The 19709-nt window shown below is 43.2% G+C and overlaps 1 protein-coding gene across 1 annotated transcript; it reads right to left on the bottom strand.

Annotated features, from left to right (window-relative positions):
- Positions 1-1230: 1230 nt before the first annotated feature.
- Positions 1231-18756, bottom strand: VXN (vexin). The gene is made up of 6 exons (XM_059489515.1): positions 18693-18756; positions 15710-15765; positions 9433-9559; positions 5440-5501; positions 3106-3191; positions 1231-1417 (listed from the first exon to the last, which is right to left on the bottom strand). Exons 1-6 carry the CDS (start codon positions 18754-18756, stop codon positions 1231-1233), a joined length of 582 nt encoding a protein of 193 aa, XP_059345498.1.
- Positions 18757-19709: the final 953 nt, after the last annotated feature.

Raw genomic sequence — 19709 nt, 5'->3', positions numbered from 1 at the left:
CTCCTTCCCCCTGCTGCTGTCACAGAGCCAGACCTTTATTTTTAATTTACGCCTCGGTGCATGGGCGGTTAGATCAGAGGTGATCATTACTACAAACAACAGGAGATACGCCTCCTCTGACTTTAAATATAAAGTTCTGTATTTAGGGAAACCAGTGGTTTTTTATAATAACTAGGAGAGCACTCACAGAAGGCAAGTACTGCTCATGGCCAATATAATATTGTTCATAACAGTGGTGAAAACTTTTTTATAAAACTGTTTTGTTCTTTTTTGAGAGAAAAACTTGAAGAGGACCTGACCAGCAATTTCTAATTGAAAAAAAAAGAGAGAGTAAAATTTTTAAAGCAAATCCCATTAAATCCATCTATTCATAAGCACAGGTCTCTTACATGCAAATATCTTATGCTTAGTCACTTAGTTGCACGATTTACATATTTTCCTTCCTCCTAGTATTTTGTGCACTTATTAATGTAATATCCTTTACCACATGGGTGGAGTGTAAATTGCTGACTACCATTTCACTTATAAGCAGGTTCTACAGCAAAAAGGTATCCCTTGAGGGTATCCTGTTGCTCATAGTTTGATCTGGCAGGATAACTTAAAACACAAATCCTTTGTCGCATAGCAAAATTTGGTACATACGTTTGCAAACTTGCTCAGTTCTGGCCCATTGTTTTAGAATTTTTGCATCTTTTACTCCTGCCTTGAAACATCAAAACTGAAGGAAAAGAGATGTTTAGCATGTGTCATTCAGCCAAGCATATCGCAAGATGAGGTTTTTATCTCATGATATGAGAGGAGAAGGACGACAGGCAGTGGTGCACGAGCAGATCCTGGGATTTAATGGCACTCTGTAATCAGTCTGCTGCCTTGCAGGAATTCACAAACCTCTTTGTAGGCTTCTCTTGTTGCAAGTCCAAGCTCATTCAGACAGGGCATGGGAAATGGTGAGTGGGTCAGCAGTAGTCTCAGCATTGAGTCAAGAGGTAAATCGAGCAGGATAGCTGGGATTTTAGTGTAATGCAACAAGGAAAGGCCATTGAGTTGCATCATATTCACCATTTTTACCTTTGTTAGCCTTTCTCTCACTGTTCTGAGGCAATGGCATCAAGTAATAAAAAAGGATATAATTTTCCTGGATGAGCTGTTCTGTGTCTGTTCCCTCATTGATCCTAAAGCACCTTGTCCTGCTAAAGGACCTTCTGCCTTTCCAAGGGATGCTGAGCCTTATCAGTCCGCCTCAAAGGCACTGTTTGTTGCCCCCAGGTACTCTGACTTCTTCTTGTGCTTCATCCACATCTTCCTCAGGAGGCTGGGTGTCCCACACAGGTTGCCTCCTGTCAGTGGCAGGGAAGCTTCTGCTCCTGGTGGCAGAGACAGGTCATACTCTGTTGTCTTCCTCCAGCGCTGCCTGTGGCTAACAAATAAAACACAAAGTGTGTGCAGAGTGCTTCTCCCTGGCCCTCCCTCCCTGCTCATGGCAACCAGCTCCTCAGAACCAAGGGCTGCTGGCTGAAAAGGAGTGCCCATGTGTAGGGGAATCGAATATAGGTAAATAAAGGTAGTATAGAAAGTAATCTTATCCCCTAAATAGTTGCAGCTGGGTTAATTATTAAAGATTAGAAGCAAGCCTGATTTTAACAGGCCACACTTGTAGCCAGTCAGAAGAGTGTTATAAAAGAGTAGATTGGTGGGAACTGGGGTCATTTGGCTGCTGTGAGGACATGGAAGAGTCAGCGCCTAGAGGAGCTGCCTACAAGAAACGTCAAGGAGATATGAAACTCTAGCAATATAATGACAATACTCTAGCAATATAATGAAACTCTTGCAATGTAATGATAATAGAACTCTTGCACTATAATGACAACACCCGTGCCTGGCTGAAATGTGTGCCCATACCTGGCCCACCCCTGGGACCAGCAGGTCTGGAATGAGCAGGGGCTCTGTGGGTCGGGGGGCTGGGGTGCTGCAGCTGCCACACTCAGCTTGGTGTCCCTGTTCCCTCACTGTCAGAGGGGACACTGACACAAGGGGACAGGCTACAAGTGGGACCACTCCAAGTGCAGCCCCTCTAGCAGTTGCCACCCAACAAGGAGCAGGGGGATCGCCCAAAGAGAGAGCTGGGCCCTTCCATCAAAGTCCAGGGACCACGTGGCAGTGATGAGCTCCATGAGAACTTCCATCTCTGTGTATGGAGTGTGAGGACACTGTGACAATGAGCTAGTTACTGTCCCTCAGGTGACAATGGTGGCCTCTCACATCCCACCCAGATACATGTCTGGGTTAACTGCCAGTGATGAGTGCATTTGTACTATGGTCAAGCTGTTCCTTAATTAGACTTTAAGATATAAATTTTTTCCTCATTTAATTACATTTTCTAATCACATTTTAGGGCAAATATTACAGACTTCTTGGGGGGAAAATACTTTTATTTTGAATTACAATGATTTTTTTTTGGCAGTGATAAAGTAGAGCTGTAATGGGCACAGAGATAGCTGTATAAATGGCCATGGCTGATAATAAAATCAGCATAACCTTTAGCAATCTGTCCCTGCCTTGGGGAAGCAAGAGGCATGTCTGGAGGGTGGGGAGTGAGAGGAATGGCAGATTTGTCTTTACAAACAAGCTGTGGGTTTGCTGGTAGATAAAACTAGCACTGGGAGATAAAAGAAACAATGGGAAAGATTCCACTGATTGATGAATGGAAAAAGATATTTGCTTTTACAAATGAACTTTGGGTTTGCTGATAAACAAAATTAGACATTGAAAGATGAAAGAAACAATGGGCTAGAAAACCCCCTAAATTCCTTAAGAATTAAAAATTAAAAGGGAGGCTTGTGCATCAGAGGGAAATCTTTGGGATTAGGCGTATTGGGGAGTCTGTACCTCTCAAGTACCTCAGCCAATGGGGAAAGAGAGGAGGGAAACGGGGCCAGGAAATTAGGATAAAAAGGAGGCTGCGTCCTCCAAAAATTGGAGAGATCCCAGGGGAATGCCCCCTGGCATCTCCGTTTATTAGAAAAAAGTAAAAGGACTCCTCTGTCTCCTTTCTGGCCATAAATCTCTGGTGTTTGTGGATTAATTTTCCCAGCAGAAGGCACTTACTCTTCCGTAGAAGCGCGATCGCGTGTGGGCGAGCCCGTGACAGCCACAGCTTTCACCGTGATATGGGCAACTGGAGGTGGAGGGATCTGGGGGAGGACAGAGCACATCATTAGGAAATGCCATTGATGAGTGGGGACAGCAGTTCATCTGAGGAAAGAGGCTGTTTTAAGAAAACCAGTAAATGCTGTAAGTCTCTTAACAAGAGAAAGCAGGTTAGGGATTTGACGGCCCAACTCTCACCCACACAATCGCCAGTTGCTCACGTGAATATTCTCACTGAGCTCAGCACAGGACTTGAGTGAGCCACAGTTACACTGTTAATAACAAAATTTTATATCATTAATTAACAGAGAGGGGGTATTGCTGCGATTCATAAAGTTGGAGGGTTTTGAGAAAATAGTTAAAAAAGGCCTTTGAGAGAAGTTTTGTAAACATTGCTAATACAGCGAAAAGTTTTCTAAGCAGTAGAACAAACGTGACAAATAGCACAATAGACTTCTGCAGAACTAACCTTACAAATGACAACAAAGTTATTTAATGTATATCTTCAGAAAGTTAGTATGAATAGATCTCTGTGCTTTGTCTCTCATGAACAAGCCAGTGTATTAACTGCCATTACGTGTGTTTCATATGATTAAATAAAATTCTTGTCAATATGTTTTGCTCTATGTATGATTAGCTGAAATCCAAGATAAGATAACTTTATGCTATACTATAATGCAACACCCCCTTACCATTTCCCTTAAATCAGAAAGCTGTTAACATCCTATCTCCATTGTCCTAACAATGTACTGAGACTAATGTGCTGAATAAATAGCTGACGACACTAGTTCAAATTTACCCCATCTCCGTTCATTTGTAAATAGGTGCCAGCAGCAAACACCTCTCACCAAAGAAGGGACACTTGCAGAATTTTTATTCCCTAGTTTTTGTGTTTAGCTTCCCGAGGCAGTGAGGTGCTGTGCAGAGTGAGCAGCCTGCCTCTTGCTGCTCCCGCCTCCAGGGCTGCCTGGGAAGCAGATGTCCCAGCCATCACAGCTCCTTCAGCATTCAGAGGAGTTTCCCTGTTTAGTTGTGTGCTGCTCTGTGGTGTGGGGGCACCCTGGTTATGCTCCAGTTCTGCCATGGCCCCACAAGTGCCCAATCATCCACTTCCTCCTTGTCTGACTTGATCATAAATTGCCCACCAGAGCTGAGTCACATCTCCCCATAAACAGGTCTCTGAGAACAGCATATCCATATATACCAAGATGGTAAGTTTAGGTGTGAGTTGCCCAGAAACAGGAAAAAAAAGGTCAAAACTTGTGAGGTGAACTCATTATTTCAGGCAATAAACACACTTATTGATTTTACTGGCAATCCTGAAAAAAATCTTCATATTATTGTCACTGCCATAACTGGTCTTAAGCTTTCTAGGGCTATTACTCCTAGGATTAATCTGAGACTGGGTGTACATTTAAGTGTGTTTTTCAAGTATCCTAAGATCTAGAAATGTTTGAAATCACTTTTGCAAGCATCCTTTGAAATTTAGCTAAGTTGATTATTAGTAAGTTCAATTAGATTCATTACACTGAATAACATTAATTTTAACCATCCTTAAGTATTGTACTGTCATTTTTCTTAAGTGTAGCCCAGTTATCAGCTAGCAAGCATGCTTCAGCCATCCAAAAGAGCCTCTGAAACCATAAAAAACCATTTCAATAGCATGGTCTAGTGTTGGCCAGAAAATATTAAAAATAAATTTTTTTTCTTTGAAAAAATGTATTATTAAATGTAGAGACTATGAAAATTAGGGGGGCACTGTAAGACAAAGAAGAGAGGGAGAACATTTTAGTAAAGGTGAGTCATTTTTAACCAAGATATTTTTTCCATCTGTTAGAGAACACATTTTGGGGGTTTGTATGATAATTTTCCCATCAACTCTTTATTTATGTTTCTGACTTTGGAGATTATTGTGTCAGGATGGCATTCTGGAGAAAACAAATTATTTGGTGCTTGTTCCACTTGAGAAATTATTTTTTCCCAATTTGTGCAATTCCCTGAGAGACAAGAGGCTAATTTCTCCCAGCTCTTGCAGATGGTTGAGCATCCAGAGCAGAAGCCTGCCTGTTTCCATCCCACCACTCTTCCTGGTTCCTGAGGGGCAGTTCTCTGTCCTATGCCAGTTCTGCTCCCAGCTAAGGGATCCTCTGGCATAAATCCTGTTTCAAGCTTGAACAAGAGCTGTGGAATCTGCACGTGCTGCAGCAGACTGATGTGGTGTTAGTGTGGGACGTGCTGATGGGTACAAGGTTTTAAGATGCATTGGTAGCTGGTCTTGCTTTGTTTGCTTACCAAAGATTTTCCATCCAACAGGTGATTATAGGACTTGGATGACTCTTGTTCAGTAATTCCCACTGTAAAGCATAAGAAACGTGATATTAGGTGCAATTATCCCATTGGCACCGCTTGTATGAAAAACCTCCTTCTGTGCAGTGAAACCCAGATATGGACAGAGCCCAGATACAGGTTACAGTCCCACCAGACTTGATTATAGCCAAAAGAGCAGAGTGATCATCTATTGTGATGTCAAAATAAGTGATTGTGGAGCTGCTTAAGTCATTCTGGAAAGTCTCTCAGTTTGCTCCTGCACTTTTCAAATGAGATGACAAGCTGCCCTTAGCAGGCCAAGCTAAGTGGGAGCCTTTTCCCCCTCTGTAAACACTCAGGTATTTCTACAAGCAAAGAGCCCAAATGCTGCTCCTCAGCCCCACTGCAGGTTTGTCCTGCCTAGGAGATCATTCTCTCCTTTCTGTATTGCTCTGGGGAGTTATTTTAACCTGGACAGAGATGTGTGCTATGTCAACCCTGTCACAGGGAGGGATTTCCACCTTTCTGCCTGTGGCTGAGTGACATCTCTCTCTCTGCTGTCCTCAGCTCTGAAGGTTACCCTTCAGTTTCAAGTAATTGCTCATCCAATAACTTATCCACGGATAAATGCTCATTGACATTCCTGCCCACTGGGCCAAGGAAATATATGAGTGAGGGATACCAGATTTTTTCATGTGGCCAAATCCTCCTATTTGGCTGTGGGAATGTGGACCTCTCTACTGCTTTGACCAATGGAATATAAATAACGACAGCAAATTTAGAAATAGCCAGGGTGCTGCTTATAGTGCTGTCTCCAGCATGACTTAGCAACTGGAACTATCTCCTCCTTCTGGGGGCAATATTTGACTGTGATAAATATCCTAACCAGCTTCCTTGTTCCTGCTCCACCCCCCTCCAATAATTCCATTAGGTACCTTACTGTATCCCTCACGTCAAAGTTAATGCAATTACCTCCTCTCATTGTGCATATTAGGTACTGACAGTATCCAGCAAGTGGATCAGCAGTGCTTCAGCTCATGCCCATATTTTTAAATTTTTATTTGTTTTCTCTTACTTTGTCTGATTCTTCCCTTCAGCCCATCCCCCTTATTAGATACAGAAAATGCTCTTGCAAACTTTTAGCAAAATATCTAAGCAAAAGAAAGTCCTCATGGCTTCAAGGTTTGTAGTTGCTCCCCTCAGGGCAGTGGTGGTAGGATGCAGTGTGAATTCCACTTCCAGAATGCTGGAATGGACTGCCCTGCTTTGCTGTTTGTGCAGGATTTCTGGTGGTAGCAATAAACACGCTAATGGCCTCATCTGTGTTGTTTTGCTTGTTTGTTTATTGTTGGTTCTAATTTAAACTTAATTTCTAAGTTCTGCCTACTCATTTGCCTTTCTCCCTCTATGAGATCTGTTTCCTCCCTTTCTGCTCTTCTTTTTAGAGTCCTACAGCTTTTCTCTTGTTTGCATTTATCTGTCGTCCTTTACTGTCATCTCCCCTAACAGCAGAGACCTGCACTCCCTCCTTCTGCCTCTCTGCCATCCTTTACCCTGAGCCAGCCCCAGCCACTCCTTCTCCTGTCCCTGCTCCAGCCCTGAAGCTCCTTTCTTTTTTCAGCCACGTCTTGGCTCTGGTCCTGGGATCTTTTTGAGATCTTTTCCTATGGTCCCAGGCTCAGTTTCTTCCTTTCCAGTTTCCCAGGCCCCACTCTTGTCTGGTTTGTTTCTTAATGGGATGGCTGATGTGCAGTGTGGTTGCAGACCAATGATGTGAGGAACATGTACCTTCGTGGACCTGCTTTAGAGATGTAGCACCTTTTAACATCCAGATGTCCAATTTATCTTGGAAAAACATGCCATGTGGGATTTCTTTAAAGAAATACAACTTGACTGCATCTGGGTGATTTTTCACAGGAGAGCAAAAGATGTGTTTTTGGTTAGAAGGCCATCCCATGTGAAACTGCACAGCCCTGCTCCAAGTCAGTCTTCCAAACATAACACACCAGTGCTGGAGGAGCTGAATGGCCACTCTGTTTGTGTTTACTCATCTCCTTGGTTTTGTATTGGCAAGATCTATTTTTCCTTCATGGTTTCTCACAAATATGCTGAACAAGTTTTGGTTGCCAAAAAATCAGGTCTGTGGCTGACATCCAGCATCTGAAAATCCATCCCTGATGATTATCTTCTAGCTGATCCTAAGCAACTGAACAGGGATCTTATATAATAAGATGACTCAGGCAAACTCAGTAATTTACAATTTATCATCTCTAAAATATTGTCAGGGAGTGTTTATGACTCTGAATAAAGTGAGTTTATGACTGAATAAATTGAGCAATGCCACGGTCATTATCTCATTAATTCCACTGGATATTTCAAGTGTGAAAAATGTGTATTTTATGATTGGCTTTTTGCAAATATTAAAATGAATATTATATATGTTATGTTAGAAAGTTATACTGTATTAATTTTCTTAAGTAGTGTGTTAAATATACTTTTAGGTTATAACATAATGTTAAAATAGAAACTATGCTATGTAAGATACTTTTTTTAAAGAGAGAACTCACATTGAGATAGCAGCCACAGGACACCTAAATCTTTCAGACAAAATGAATTTATTGCTCCATTATCAGAAGAAACGAACTTCTTCCCACCTTGCTCAGCCATGAAGATGCCATTAGGATTCAGAGGAAGAAGTTGACACTGACCAGACAGAATCTTTTGTTTGAATGGAATTTATGCATCATGTATGAGGTCTATGAATATGCAACAGGCTATTGCTTTTAAGGGTTAATCCTCTGTTAATGTGTGTCCTTTTTTGGGCTTATTTTGCCCAGAAAGAGGTACCCAGACTGCCCATAACTCTTTGTTTTTATTGTCTCGTGTTGTTCTAAATCCTAATAGTCCAAATGTATATTACTCTAATTATATTCCTATCTTCATAATCATTTTATTACTATTCAACTTTTAAAATTTTAAAAACGAGTGACTGGTGTTTTTCACACCAGCACGGACGCATCCTCCATGTCCACGATAAAGAGGATATTGCAGTCTGCTGTTTTGGATATCTCAGTCTGCTGCTTCTCTGCACAAGCGGCAGACTGCGATATCCAAAAAGATTCTGGGGCCAGGGAGGAACGAAGGGCTTTGGTTCTGGTTCTGGCCAGCTCTAAGAGTCCATGTCTGGATGGGCTGCTCGGGTCCAGCCCGGCTAGCTATGAACCCCAGCCCACACAATCTTACATGGACAAAGGCATGTAAGACCAGAAGGGCTCTTCTCCACGTGGGGACCAACGTCCCACATTTATTTCCAAGGTGGGAAGGAGACTGTCCCCTTCTTGTAGAAGACTTTTATACCCGGGGAATGGGGGGTGGAGGAAGAGGACCACATCCAATGGGACACAAGTGAGGAGGGGCGAGGGGAGGGACTGACCAGGGGAGAGAACAACACTAGGGGTACTGGGGTTGTAGGGGGATAGAATATAAGAAGATAAAGATAGTGTAGAAAATAATCTTACCCCTAAGGAGTTGCAGCTGCATCAATTATCAAAGATTTGGAACAGGCCTGACTTTAACAGGCCACAGCTGTGGCCAATGAGAAGAAGAGTGCTATAAAAGGGTGGGGTGGCTGCTTGAGAGGGGAACTGGAGTCAGTTGGCTGCTTTGTGAAGAAGAAAGGGGCAGTGCTCTGAGGAGTTGTCCATGAGAAACACCAAGAAGGTGTTTTGAAATAAGGAGATAACAGTATGGAAACCCTCTGCAGTACCTAAAGAGATAACAGTATGGAACCCCTGTAATAAGATGACAACAGGGGGTGAGGGAAAAACCATGCAATGGGAGGGGGGAATAACAAACCATGTGATGTAACATAAACTATTCAGGGCGATATAAAGACTGCTCAGTGCAAATCTCCAATCACACAGTGCAAAACAACAACTGGATAAACTATTTAGTGCCATACAGCAGTTGTGGACTCACCAGGGTGCTGGGCAGTGCCCTTGCTGGGGCTGGCTCTGCGCTGCCCCGGGCTGCCCCGCGCCTCCTCCTCGTACAGCACTCGCAGGAGATGGTCCTGGTGGGACCGGTGCTCTGGTATGGCCACCACCTGCAGGGGACAGCAAACACCCCGTCACACCTGGCCCTGGGCATCAGGTGTGACAGGAGTGGCAGATTTGGCTTTACAAACAAGCTGTGGGTCTGCTGGTAGATAAAACTAGCACTGGGAGATAAAAGAAACAATGAGAAGGATTCCACTGATTGATTAATGGAAAAAGATATTTGCTTTTTATAAATGAACTTTAGGTTTGCTGATAAATGAAATTAGACATTGAGAGATGAAAGAAACAACAGAGAAGAAAACCCCCTAAATTCCATATGAATTAAAAATTAAAAGGGAGGGTTATACGGTAGAAGGAAAACTCTGGTATGAGGCGTATCAGGGAGTCTGTACCTCTCAAGTACCTCGGCCAATGGGGAAAGAGAGAAGAGAAACAAGGCTGGGAAATTGGGATAAAAAGGGAGGCTGTGTCCTCCAAAAATTGGAGAGATCCCAGGTGAATGCCCCATGGCCTCGCCCATTATTTGAATAATGCCAGAAAGGACTCCTCTGTCTCCTTTCTGGCCATAAACCTCTGGTGTTTGTGGATTAATTTTCCTAACAGGTGCTCTCTGGAGGTCATGGGGGAGCTGAAAGGCTGCTTGTTCTTCCTGCTGCTTTGCTGTCTTCCAAAGGGGATTTTGTCAGGTGGAGACTGTGGGATTTGTGGGATTTTGTTTGGCTCCAGCTTCTGTGCTGTGTACAGAAGTATGGGAAAATCCTGCTGGGTCTTTCTGGGACCCAGCTACTTAGCTGCACCTTTCTATACTCTCCTCAGGAGGCTGAAATGTGCTCTTCTCCAAGCTCTGCTGAATAGGATTTGCTTCTGATAGAGCCCAGATTTATTATTGCATCACATCTTGGGCAACCAGTCAAACTTATGCAATGCAAACTACAAATGCTGTTTCCTTATGGTCTCTCCTGTCTTTTGAACTTACTTACATATTGTACCTGATAAAAAACTACAGAGACTATGAGGCAGAGAGGAATTGTTCTCCTAGAGATTAATTTTCACAACACTGGCTCACACAGACAAGACTGACTGACAGCTGCAACTTTGAGCATCACCCTCGCCCCCTCCATCTCCCACAGTCCCTGAAAACAAGCATGAACAAAATCAAGCTCTTTTCTAACCAATTATGACTAAGCCATGGCACTCACTGTCCTGCCAAAGGCAGCTGGGGATGCCAGAGGTAATGTGAGTTTGGAAAAACAGGGATACACCTCAAAGAAGTGGATTGGTCAGGACTGCTCTCCAGGATGGTCTGGAAAGAGTTTTCTCAAGAAGATCAAAGTTCTGACAGCAGGGACAGAGTGTTTCATACTTTGTTGGTTTTTTTTATTCTTCCCTAAAGACTTGCTGGTGTCATAGAGAGCCGCTTAAACAGCGTGAAGATCCAAACCAGCCAGGAAACAAGACATGTGGCAACTATTCTGACTATTTCCTATTAGACTAACTTATGTTGGAAGGCCATGAGAAAAGCAGTTGCATCTAGCTGATGACTGGCAGCTGCTGTCTATGTGTTTTAGATATAAATATAGTTATTTTGCCTTAAGGCTAAGACCAAAAACTGGCCAGCTCACTATTGACATAGAAATAGCCTTAATTCTGTCTATTGCTCTGCCTTTTAACACACACTCAAGATAAAAACAAGAACCTATTCAAGCATGTCCTCTCCCACCAAATTGTCCATTTCCTCTAATTATGTTTTAATTTAATTTGCCAATAATCTGCAATGTTCTGTGTATATGATTTTTTTACACAGACATAACAACATATGCAAACCCATGTTTTCCAAAACAGGAAAGAATAAAAATCCCAACCTAACCACTTTTCATTCTTTTGTCTCCATGTACCCTCAGGAGTCTGGACAAGCCTACATTACCTAAATCTTACTGACTAGTAGGATGAGGAGTAGAAACTGCCCAACAACTCCCAACAACTGGCAAAAATACTTCTGGAAAAGGCAGGTAAGGCAACCAAAGCCTAATCCACAGCTGGATAGCGGTTTCCCCCTATTTCTGCAGATTTTGACACACAGCCTATCATGCTCCATGTGCTGTAAACTACCTAAAGACATGCCCAGTGTTCAGTTAAAGGGAGTCCTGGTGTCCTTGAAGACAAGCACATGCCAAAGGAGGCTGCAGCTGGCTCCCAGCTCCGCTGATCACAAATTTGGAGCTGCCAACAGAGCTGAGCCTCAGCACTGCTCCGATGCCTCAGAACGAGGGTGATGCTGGTTGTGAGAGGCCTCCTGTTGCTGCTTAAGCTGCTGGCACTGGCTCCCTCCCTCCCTGCTGCTCCTGGAGCAGCTCCAGCACCTCCCCATCCCTCTGCAGCAGCTCCTGCAGGCTCCTGTGTCCACACACGCCCTGGCCACACAAACCTTACAAGCTGCTCACCAGGGCATTACCCCCTGCACCATGGGGACACCAGTGGAGACTCCCATCCTCAGGACTAATATGATGGACTGTGGCTGGCAGGGGTCTCTAATGACAGCCCTTGGAGTCTGCCTCGTGTGAACTGAGCTCTTCCAGCTTTCAAGGAAAGCCACCAAGCTCAGCTTTTCCCACCATCTCTGGAAAAATGTCCAGTGCTCTTGGCCACACTTAGTCTTTGCAGGTGTGTGACAGAAAATGTCATCAACCCTCTGCTCCTGAGACAGCTGTGGTCACTTATTTTGCATTGTCATGGAAAGAGCATTTTTGGTAAGTAGGATGCTGGCTGCAGTCACCTCTAATCCTGAAAGTGGCTTACTTGACCAGTGTAAACCACCATGGACTTGAAACTTAACATTCTGCCTACGTGTTGCACAGGATGAAATAAAGTTTGGGGAAAAGAAGAGGGGTTTTATTTTGATTAATAGAAAGAATTATTTAGGCACATTGTCTATGTTTTTGTAATTCCTTGTTACATATGATATCAGTAATGCCAAAATGTCTTCAAGCAGCAGAACCTGTATAAATAAGTTACAGTGCCATTTTCCATTACAGCTAGAGACAACAGTGCAATGTCTACAACATATTTTCAGCAGCTTTTTTTTTTTTTTTTCAACATTTGGTTGTAGCACATTTTGGGAGTTCCTTATCTCCTAATTCAAGATTTCACAGTGACTTTGGCTACCTCCCCCATTACTGTAATATGTAAAGACTTATCTAGGTCAGGAAACTAAACCTGCTGTAGCATGGTTTTGATCTAAAGTGGAGCTGACATTTCTCTCGGGTACCTAGGGTAAAGCAGAAGGATCAACTTGGAGTCACTTTTCTTTTCTAGTCATACCAGGAAATTTAAATCTGTGCAAATGGCAGAGTCTGCCAAACTATGCAGAATTACCAAGCTGCTCTCTAAAAACCTACTGGTTTTAGAACCTGTAAATCCTTTGGCCGACCCGGTCTGTTTGCAGGACTCTGACTCTGAAATCAGAGCCCAGCAAACTCTCTTTTTCTGGACTTTGCCATGCACATGAGAGCACTGAGGCCTGCCATACCCACTTTTGGAATTAGCTGTGCTCAGGGGGAAGGGGCACAGAGGATACAGGGCAGTCACAGAGAGGCTCTTCCAACCATCCTGATCCTGGACTTAAAATCTCACTGCCAACCAACAACCATCCAGAAAAGGTGACAATTAAATACCTGGCTTTGGATAAAACTTTGAAAGTTAGAGTCTGAACAACAATGTGCTTGTTAGTGGAGAAAATTCCAGATTTGTAGAGTTAAGTTATTTTGATGGCCTAATGCTGAGCTGATTTTTAATGTGGCAGCCCTAGCATGCACACAGGTATTTTCTACTTTTCTTGCAAAGTAGACAGGTACTGGTGTCCAGACAGTTCTACCCAGGGGATTTTGGGGCTAGAAGAGAAGGGAAGGATCTACTACCACTGGAAATAACTCTTAATAGGAACTGCAAATATACATATTGGTGAAACAGCTGAAAAAAAAAAGGTGCTTCCTCCTTTCTGTCACCCTTCCACAGTCGTTATCATGCTTTTGGGATGAGTTCTTGTATGTGATGGAAGCTACCCCCCACAGTCAGTAATTTGAATGTTAAATCACTTAATGCTACACTGCTTGAGTATTTCTGCTGTGAAAAAAAAGCTCTGGCAGATGTCCACGTTGGTTGCTATTTTCGTCCTTGCTGAGGATTAAAGTTGTGCATCCACTGCAATCACCAGAGCAGAAGATTTCATGTTAGCTGAGGCATTTCTACAGCTCTGACTGCAGGTGCAGATGTAAAAGTGAAAAATAAACAATCATTCTGCGACTTTTCTGTGGGTCCAGAAATTGGCAATCACGGCTTCCTCACAGGCACGTCTATTCCAGTTCGTGCAATTTCCTTCAGTGCTTGCTTACCAGCTGCAAGCAGCTGCATCCCACTGAGGAAGGGAATGTCTATGAGTTGGCCGTGCTCAGTCAAACACTTTGGTTTGAGAGCCATCCTTGTTTGTGTAGCTGGAGCTGCAGACCATTCCTCAGGCTTGGTGTTCCCACTGCTAATATGATGCTGCCTGCATCATGACTGAGAGCCAATCAAAGGACATCCTTAATTGGGGTCAGGAAAGCCCCAAAGGGAAAAAACCCCAATCCTCTTAAAATATAGCAACAAAACAGGGACTTTCTTATCTTATTTTCTTAGGCTTTTATGAGTACAGTGCTGCCACAGCAGCTGATCTAATCCAAATTAAATATTAGGTGCTTCCATTTAGTAGAAACAACTATCTTCTGAGATTTGGGACAAGATAACAGACACAGAATTTCCTTTGATTTTGATGTAAACCAGCTGAATTTTTTTCAGCTGAATAGTATTTTATTTAATCAATTCAGAATTGTTCACTTTTGGTTTGGACTTATCTGCTTTTATATTGCATGGAAAACAAAATATACCAAAGGTTTAACAAATGAAAGTGGAATATCTCAAAATGGCTTATTTTGAGTAACACTCCAGCAGTCTGACTCATCTTTCTTTTGGAATGAAGAGTAATTTTGAAATCTCAGCCTGAGCTATGGGACAAGATCAACCAAACCAAGACTGTCACAATTTGGGAAAATATACACATGCAGAGCTTCTACCCAAAAAATGCCAGACATGTTTCTGACTCTTCCTGGGGACCACTTCAGGTGTCCTGTGATGCACTGGGATCCTGTGATCTGCTTTAATAACCAAAAGAGAGGGTGGGAGTGAATGTGAGGTTTTTTTCCAGTGCACAGGTAAGTGTGGTAAGCAGGAGGACCTACAGTTCTGTGGGGAGATCAGGGAATCAGGAACACAAAGAAAAGGCTCTTGGAAAATGAGGATGGATGTGGGAAGCAGGAAAGGGCATGGAGAAAGGGAAGGTCATGGAGCAAAATACTTCAGCAAAGTGCTAGATAAGAGACAGGTCTGTGGTGAGAAGAAACGCTTTGGCAGAAGAGTCTCAATCTTGTCCGAAGTGCTTTGATATGCAGGAGAGACTGTCATTCTGCAGATCAGCTAAAAGGATTGTGCAAGGGGTTGTGAATGGGTCAAGTGGATTTCGGGAGGGAAAACTGTCTCTGAAGACAAGAAACCTCACACCCATGAGTGAAAGCAGCTGAACTTGCAAGACATTTACTCAGAGCATGAAAAATGCTCAGTTAATTTAATCTGGGGGGTTCCTCTGTGCCCTCTGCACCGAGGCTGAGGCAAGGCCAGGCAAGAACTGCTGGGACCAGGGGACAAACATGAATATCATTATTATTATTACTACTTGATTAACACTGATATGATTTGGTGTGATTTGCTTACTTTTCACTCCTGCAGGTGTCTCTGGGCTTACTGTGAAGGCTCTATGGACAATAATGAAGTCTGTGATTCCCTCAGATGGCCGGTGTTGGTAAGCACTATGTTCATTTTGACTGGCTCTGCATGGCAAGCCTTTTTTGGGCTTTTTTTTTGGTTGGTTTTTGTTGTTTTTGTTTGTTTGTTTTTTGGTATTTTTTTTCAAAGCCCTTCTGTAAATAAACTGCAGCTGTACAGGAACTCCTCATTCTCTTTCCCACCCCATTGCCTGCATCAGACATGGATGCCCTTCTTTACCCTGGAAGATCTGCTTCCCATTTACCCACAGCACTTTTGAGGGTATGCATAGCCAACTAGAATGTGAAAAAAAATAAAATAGGGAGAGGAAAGGAGATTTTTCTTACACTCTTTGCAAGGATGTGCTGTGAAGCTTTGGCTCGTCTTCGGGCAGGACTACATGCTGCAAAGAAAAGAACAGAACACGGTCAGGATGCTGTGGAGATGGACACGTGCCCCCCAAAGTCCTCTGTAAGAATTCACTGGGGGCATGGTGGGAAGAGGGGGGAGAAGAAAGGGTTTAAGGAGGATTCCAGCTGAAACAATCCAAAGTCCCTTTTGATGAGATCTCAGAGAGCATCCTCTGGCTGCACAATACAGAAATCCGTGGCCACAGGGCCACAGCCCATCCTGAGTTTCTGCTCTTCTCCCACAAGCTTCCAGGAGGAGCAATCCCCCTCCTTCCTCAGTTTGGATCTGGCCTCCCACCTGCCAGTACTTCAGGAGGAAATGAGTAGTGTATACATTATCTTGGAGAGGATGATTTTATCTAGTTAGAGACCTTATCAATAAGCTCAAGCTCTCACATGACATTGTTTCACTACAGCATGATGTCCAAAGCACAACATTTGCACTAAGCCTAATATTTTCTTTTTCAATTCTCCAAATTACCTGTTCTGTTCTTTAGCTTGGGACATTTTCCTTAAAATCTTTGTCTCATTTTTTATTTCTTAGACCCATAAAGACGCCAAAAGCATAGAACCACTAGCTAATAGACACACAGGGTGCCAGGGCCACAAGCCAAGCTTTTGTCTGGCCTGAAGCAACTGGTTTTGGGTGATGGTTTTACTGGACTAAGTGAAGGCTCTTTAAACTGTTGTTGTTTGAGTTAGGCTTGAAACTGGCCAGAAAGACTCTATGATCCTCCCAGTTCTTCCTCTCATCATGTCTATCCTGCCTTGTGTTCAGGCTACCAGAGCTACAGGATTTAGCCACCAGTGACAGAAACAGGCTTGCAGAAAGCTGCCAAATGTGGAGAATTAACTCCATTTCTAAAGGCTGACCCTGGGGGCAAGGCATGTGAATGGGGGTTTCCTATTCAGGCTGTGTGTATAATCCCAAGGCTTTGAGGAGCCAGGAAGGTTTGTCACAGGATGATGGGTGACTCCTACTCCCCAGGTGAGCTTTCCTTGGCGTTGTTGGCATACATTTCACTTGCAGTGCTTATTGCTGCTGTGTATTACTGTGTGCAGAGTTTTGGAGCTGTGGAAGCAGCTGGAGGTCATCCAAGGCTGCTCCTTGCTGGAGCCAAACTCCTCTCCTCAGATGGCAGCAATAACAAGTGCCTGGCCTTTCCAGGGCTCCGGTACAAGCAGAGCTAGCACTGAGACCAAAGTCACTCTTCCTAGACAGCTTGTGAGTGTCTAACAGCCATCCCTCCACTCCCCAGTGAGGATGTAAGTCCTGAGCATGGGGAGCACACTGGAGAGGCAATTCTGGCCTGTGCTGTGCTGTAGTGAAACAGGACAGGAAAATGGGAGGGTCCCTGTGAGGTGTGAGCAGCCCCTTGCAGAACAGGGCACTTCCACACTGAGCTTGTCACAAGGAAGTTGTCTGCCTGCCTGGAGTGTGCTAAGCTGTCAGTGTGATTACAGCCTGCTCTGCACAGTGTGATATCCTCAGGGATCCTCACTGCCTTCTCCTGCAGGACATGTTTTATATTTTAAACCATGTTGAGTGTGGGATGAAAGCCAGACAAACATAATGAAGGTGGTTTGGGTTTTTTTAAACCTAGGAATATGCTGTAAGTTGTTTTTGAAGCTGCTTCCATCACCTTTAGTTCTGGAATTTCACTGTGTGAGGACTAAACAAATTGCTTCTAAGCAAAACACTCAAGTGCAGAAAAGTTTAGTAATGCAAGGAATTATCTTTTTGTCTCTCTGGCACTTTAGGTATTTTACAACATAGTGTAAGGAGTACAGTTTTTTAGAGATTTCTACCAGAAGCAAGTGCTCTCATGTTGTTATAGCTGCTGCCCAGGCTAGTGCAAAAGGAAAAACACATAAATGTGCCTAACAGTAATAAATTTGCCTACTTTCAGAATACATATGATCCCCAGTCCCTCATCCCCTGTTGTCTGCCAGAACGAGTGGCAAAAGGTTTATAGGGCTGAAGAAAGGCAAGGCATGAAAGGGAAATCACAGCACCAGCAAACATGCAATTACTTGAATAGGCATTGAAAGAAGGGTGAATCACAGAAGTAGCCAGAAGTGACCCACTTGGGTGGGAATACAATGGCAGCAATGCAAACAGTGGGGCTGTGAGGCTGTCCCTGCAAACACCAATTCCTGCAGAGCTGGAGAAGGGAGAGAAGAACAAATCCTTGCAGGTGATGTATGTGGATTTGCCTGCTAAAGGATGTTTGTACGTATAGTCCAGATTTCGGGCAGCAAATACAATTACAGTGAGGGTTCACTTTGTCATTTCCACTTATATTCCAAAATTAAGCAGCTGAGAGCTCATGCTTGCAGCTTGCAAGTAAAGATCTGATCTGGCCCCACAATTTGTTTTCCCTGCTTTTCCCTGCTTTCTTGTTGCTGAAATATGCAGCCATTGAGTTTAAACTAATTTGTTCAATCAAATGCAGGCTGGGCTTTGTCCGGTTCTTACTCTTCATTAGAAGCAATTAATGTTAATCATGCATTCATTTCCAGGGCATGGCTTTGGAAATGTTCCACTTATTGAGCCAGCAGACTTAAATTCAACATTCATGCACTTCACCCACTTCTAACTGCTCGCAGAACTTCATTCTCTTTTCTATTACACAGAAAAGCCACACAGTTGCAAGCTGTCACTTTAGCAGTTACCTCATAGGTACAGCAACACCGATTCCAGAGCTCCCAATTTTGCCAGAGTAAAGATTTTACAGAGCCACAATATTGAAGGACCTGCAGGGATTAGGTCGAGAAAGCAGCAGCGAGGGCTGGGCTGCAGGCAGAGCACGGCACATAGAACAGATGAGCTGCTCCCTTCAAATATTTCCCCGCTGCTAAACATCCCACCCCTCTAAAAGACAACACCACAGCCGTTGTTAGATTTTGATGTACTCACATTTGGAAGAAATCACAGTGAAAACTTCTAAATTTTCATCGCTGCAGCTGTAAATCTGGTGCATTTTCCACCTCTCCTACTGACTGCCTTTCAGCTTCATGCAACTGCTCTGAACTTCTGGTAAATAGGTTTCACTAATCCAATCTGGCTCTGTGATCATTGTCCAGATCTACAAAGGACAGACTGATGCTGTGATCTCATCTCATTCCATATTCTTCATTGCAACATTTTCTGCTCCCATCTGCCTTTCTATGAATAATATTAACACAAAGATTTAATTTAGCTCTTGCTTAAGCCTCTACTCAGATAGCAGCATTTTATTTTACATTTGCTTTTACCAGTGTGGAGAATCCTCTGCACTAAATAGCTAATAATTAAACTCTGATCTATTGGCAAATGTTCACAGAAGTGCTGCAAAGATATTTGTAATAAGTTGGGTTAAATGTGTACTTTAACACATTTACCATAAAATCTTGCTCCTTACACATAATGAAGAGATGACTAAATATATTAAGAAAAATATTTTGTGCTTTACCTTTTCATTTCATACACAAATACTGGAATCCTGGGTTTTTCAAAGCAAAATTTCAAAAGCAGACGCCTAAGAAAAGCAAATGCCTAAGAAAGGCAGATGTACATAGATCTCCATGCCCCCTACACATCTGTGGTTGCAAGGGGAGGAAAGGTGGCTCAGTCATGGATGGGTTCCTGACTTGATGGCTCTGGGGTCTAATCCCATATTTATGCACTTCAATAAAGGGTCTTCTTGCCAAAGCTTTTAATTTCTTAATACTCCCATCAGAAATTGTTCCTTTCCACCTCTATGAATATCCGCCCCCTCAACTTCTAGTGACTCAATGCTGCCATGGACACCCAAGACAGAAAATTTTGGCTTGCAGGCTCCAACAACTGATGTAGTTGGAGCACTTTCAAGTGTGAATAATGATATTAAATTATATCAGTCTAATGAATAGCCTTCATTACTACCACGTGTGTGTCTAATTAGCACAAAAACAA

Source organism: Ammospiza nelsoni, chromosome 1, assembly GCF_027579445.1.
Source record: "Ammospiza nelsoni isolate bAmmNel1 chromosome 1, bAmmNel1.pri, whole genome shotgun sequence".
NCBI classification, from domain to species: Eukaryota; Metazoa; Chordata; class Aves; order Passeriformes; family Passerellidae; genus Ammospiza; species Ammospiza nelsoni.
The sequence above is the reverse complement of the archived record's forward strand: the minus strand, read 5'-3'. Positions and strand labels throughout refer to the sequence as shown.

Coding starts and splice junctions, on each gene's coding strand:
- VXN (XM_059489515.1), bottom strand. CDS start 18,756: ATGCACCAGATTTACAGCTGCAGCGATGAAAATTTAGAAGTTTTCACT. Junction 15,766..18,692: donor CACTGTGATTTCTTCCAAAT/GTGAGTACATCA, acceptor TTTTCTTTGCAG/CATGTAGTCCTGCCCGAAGA. Junction 5,502..9,432: donor GGGCACTGCCCAGCACCCTG/GTGAGTCCACAA, acceptor TATGCTTTACAG/TGGGAATTACTGAACAAGAG.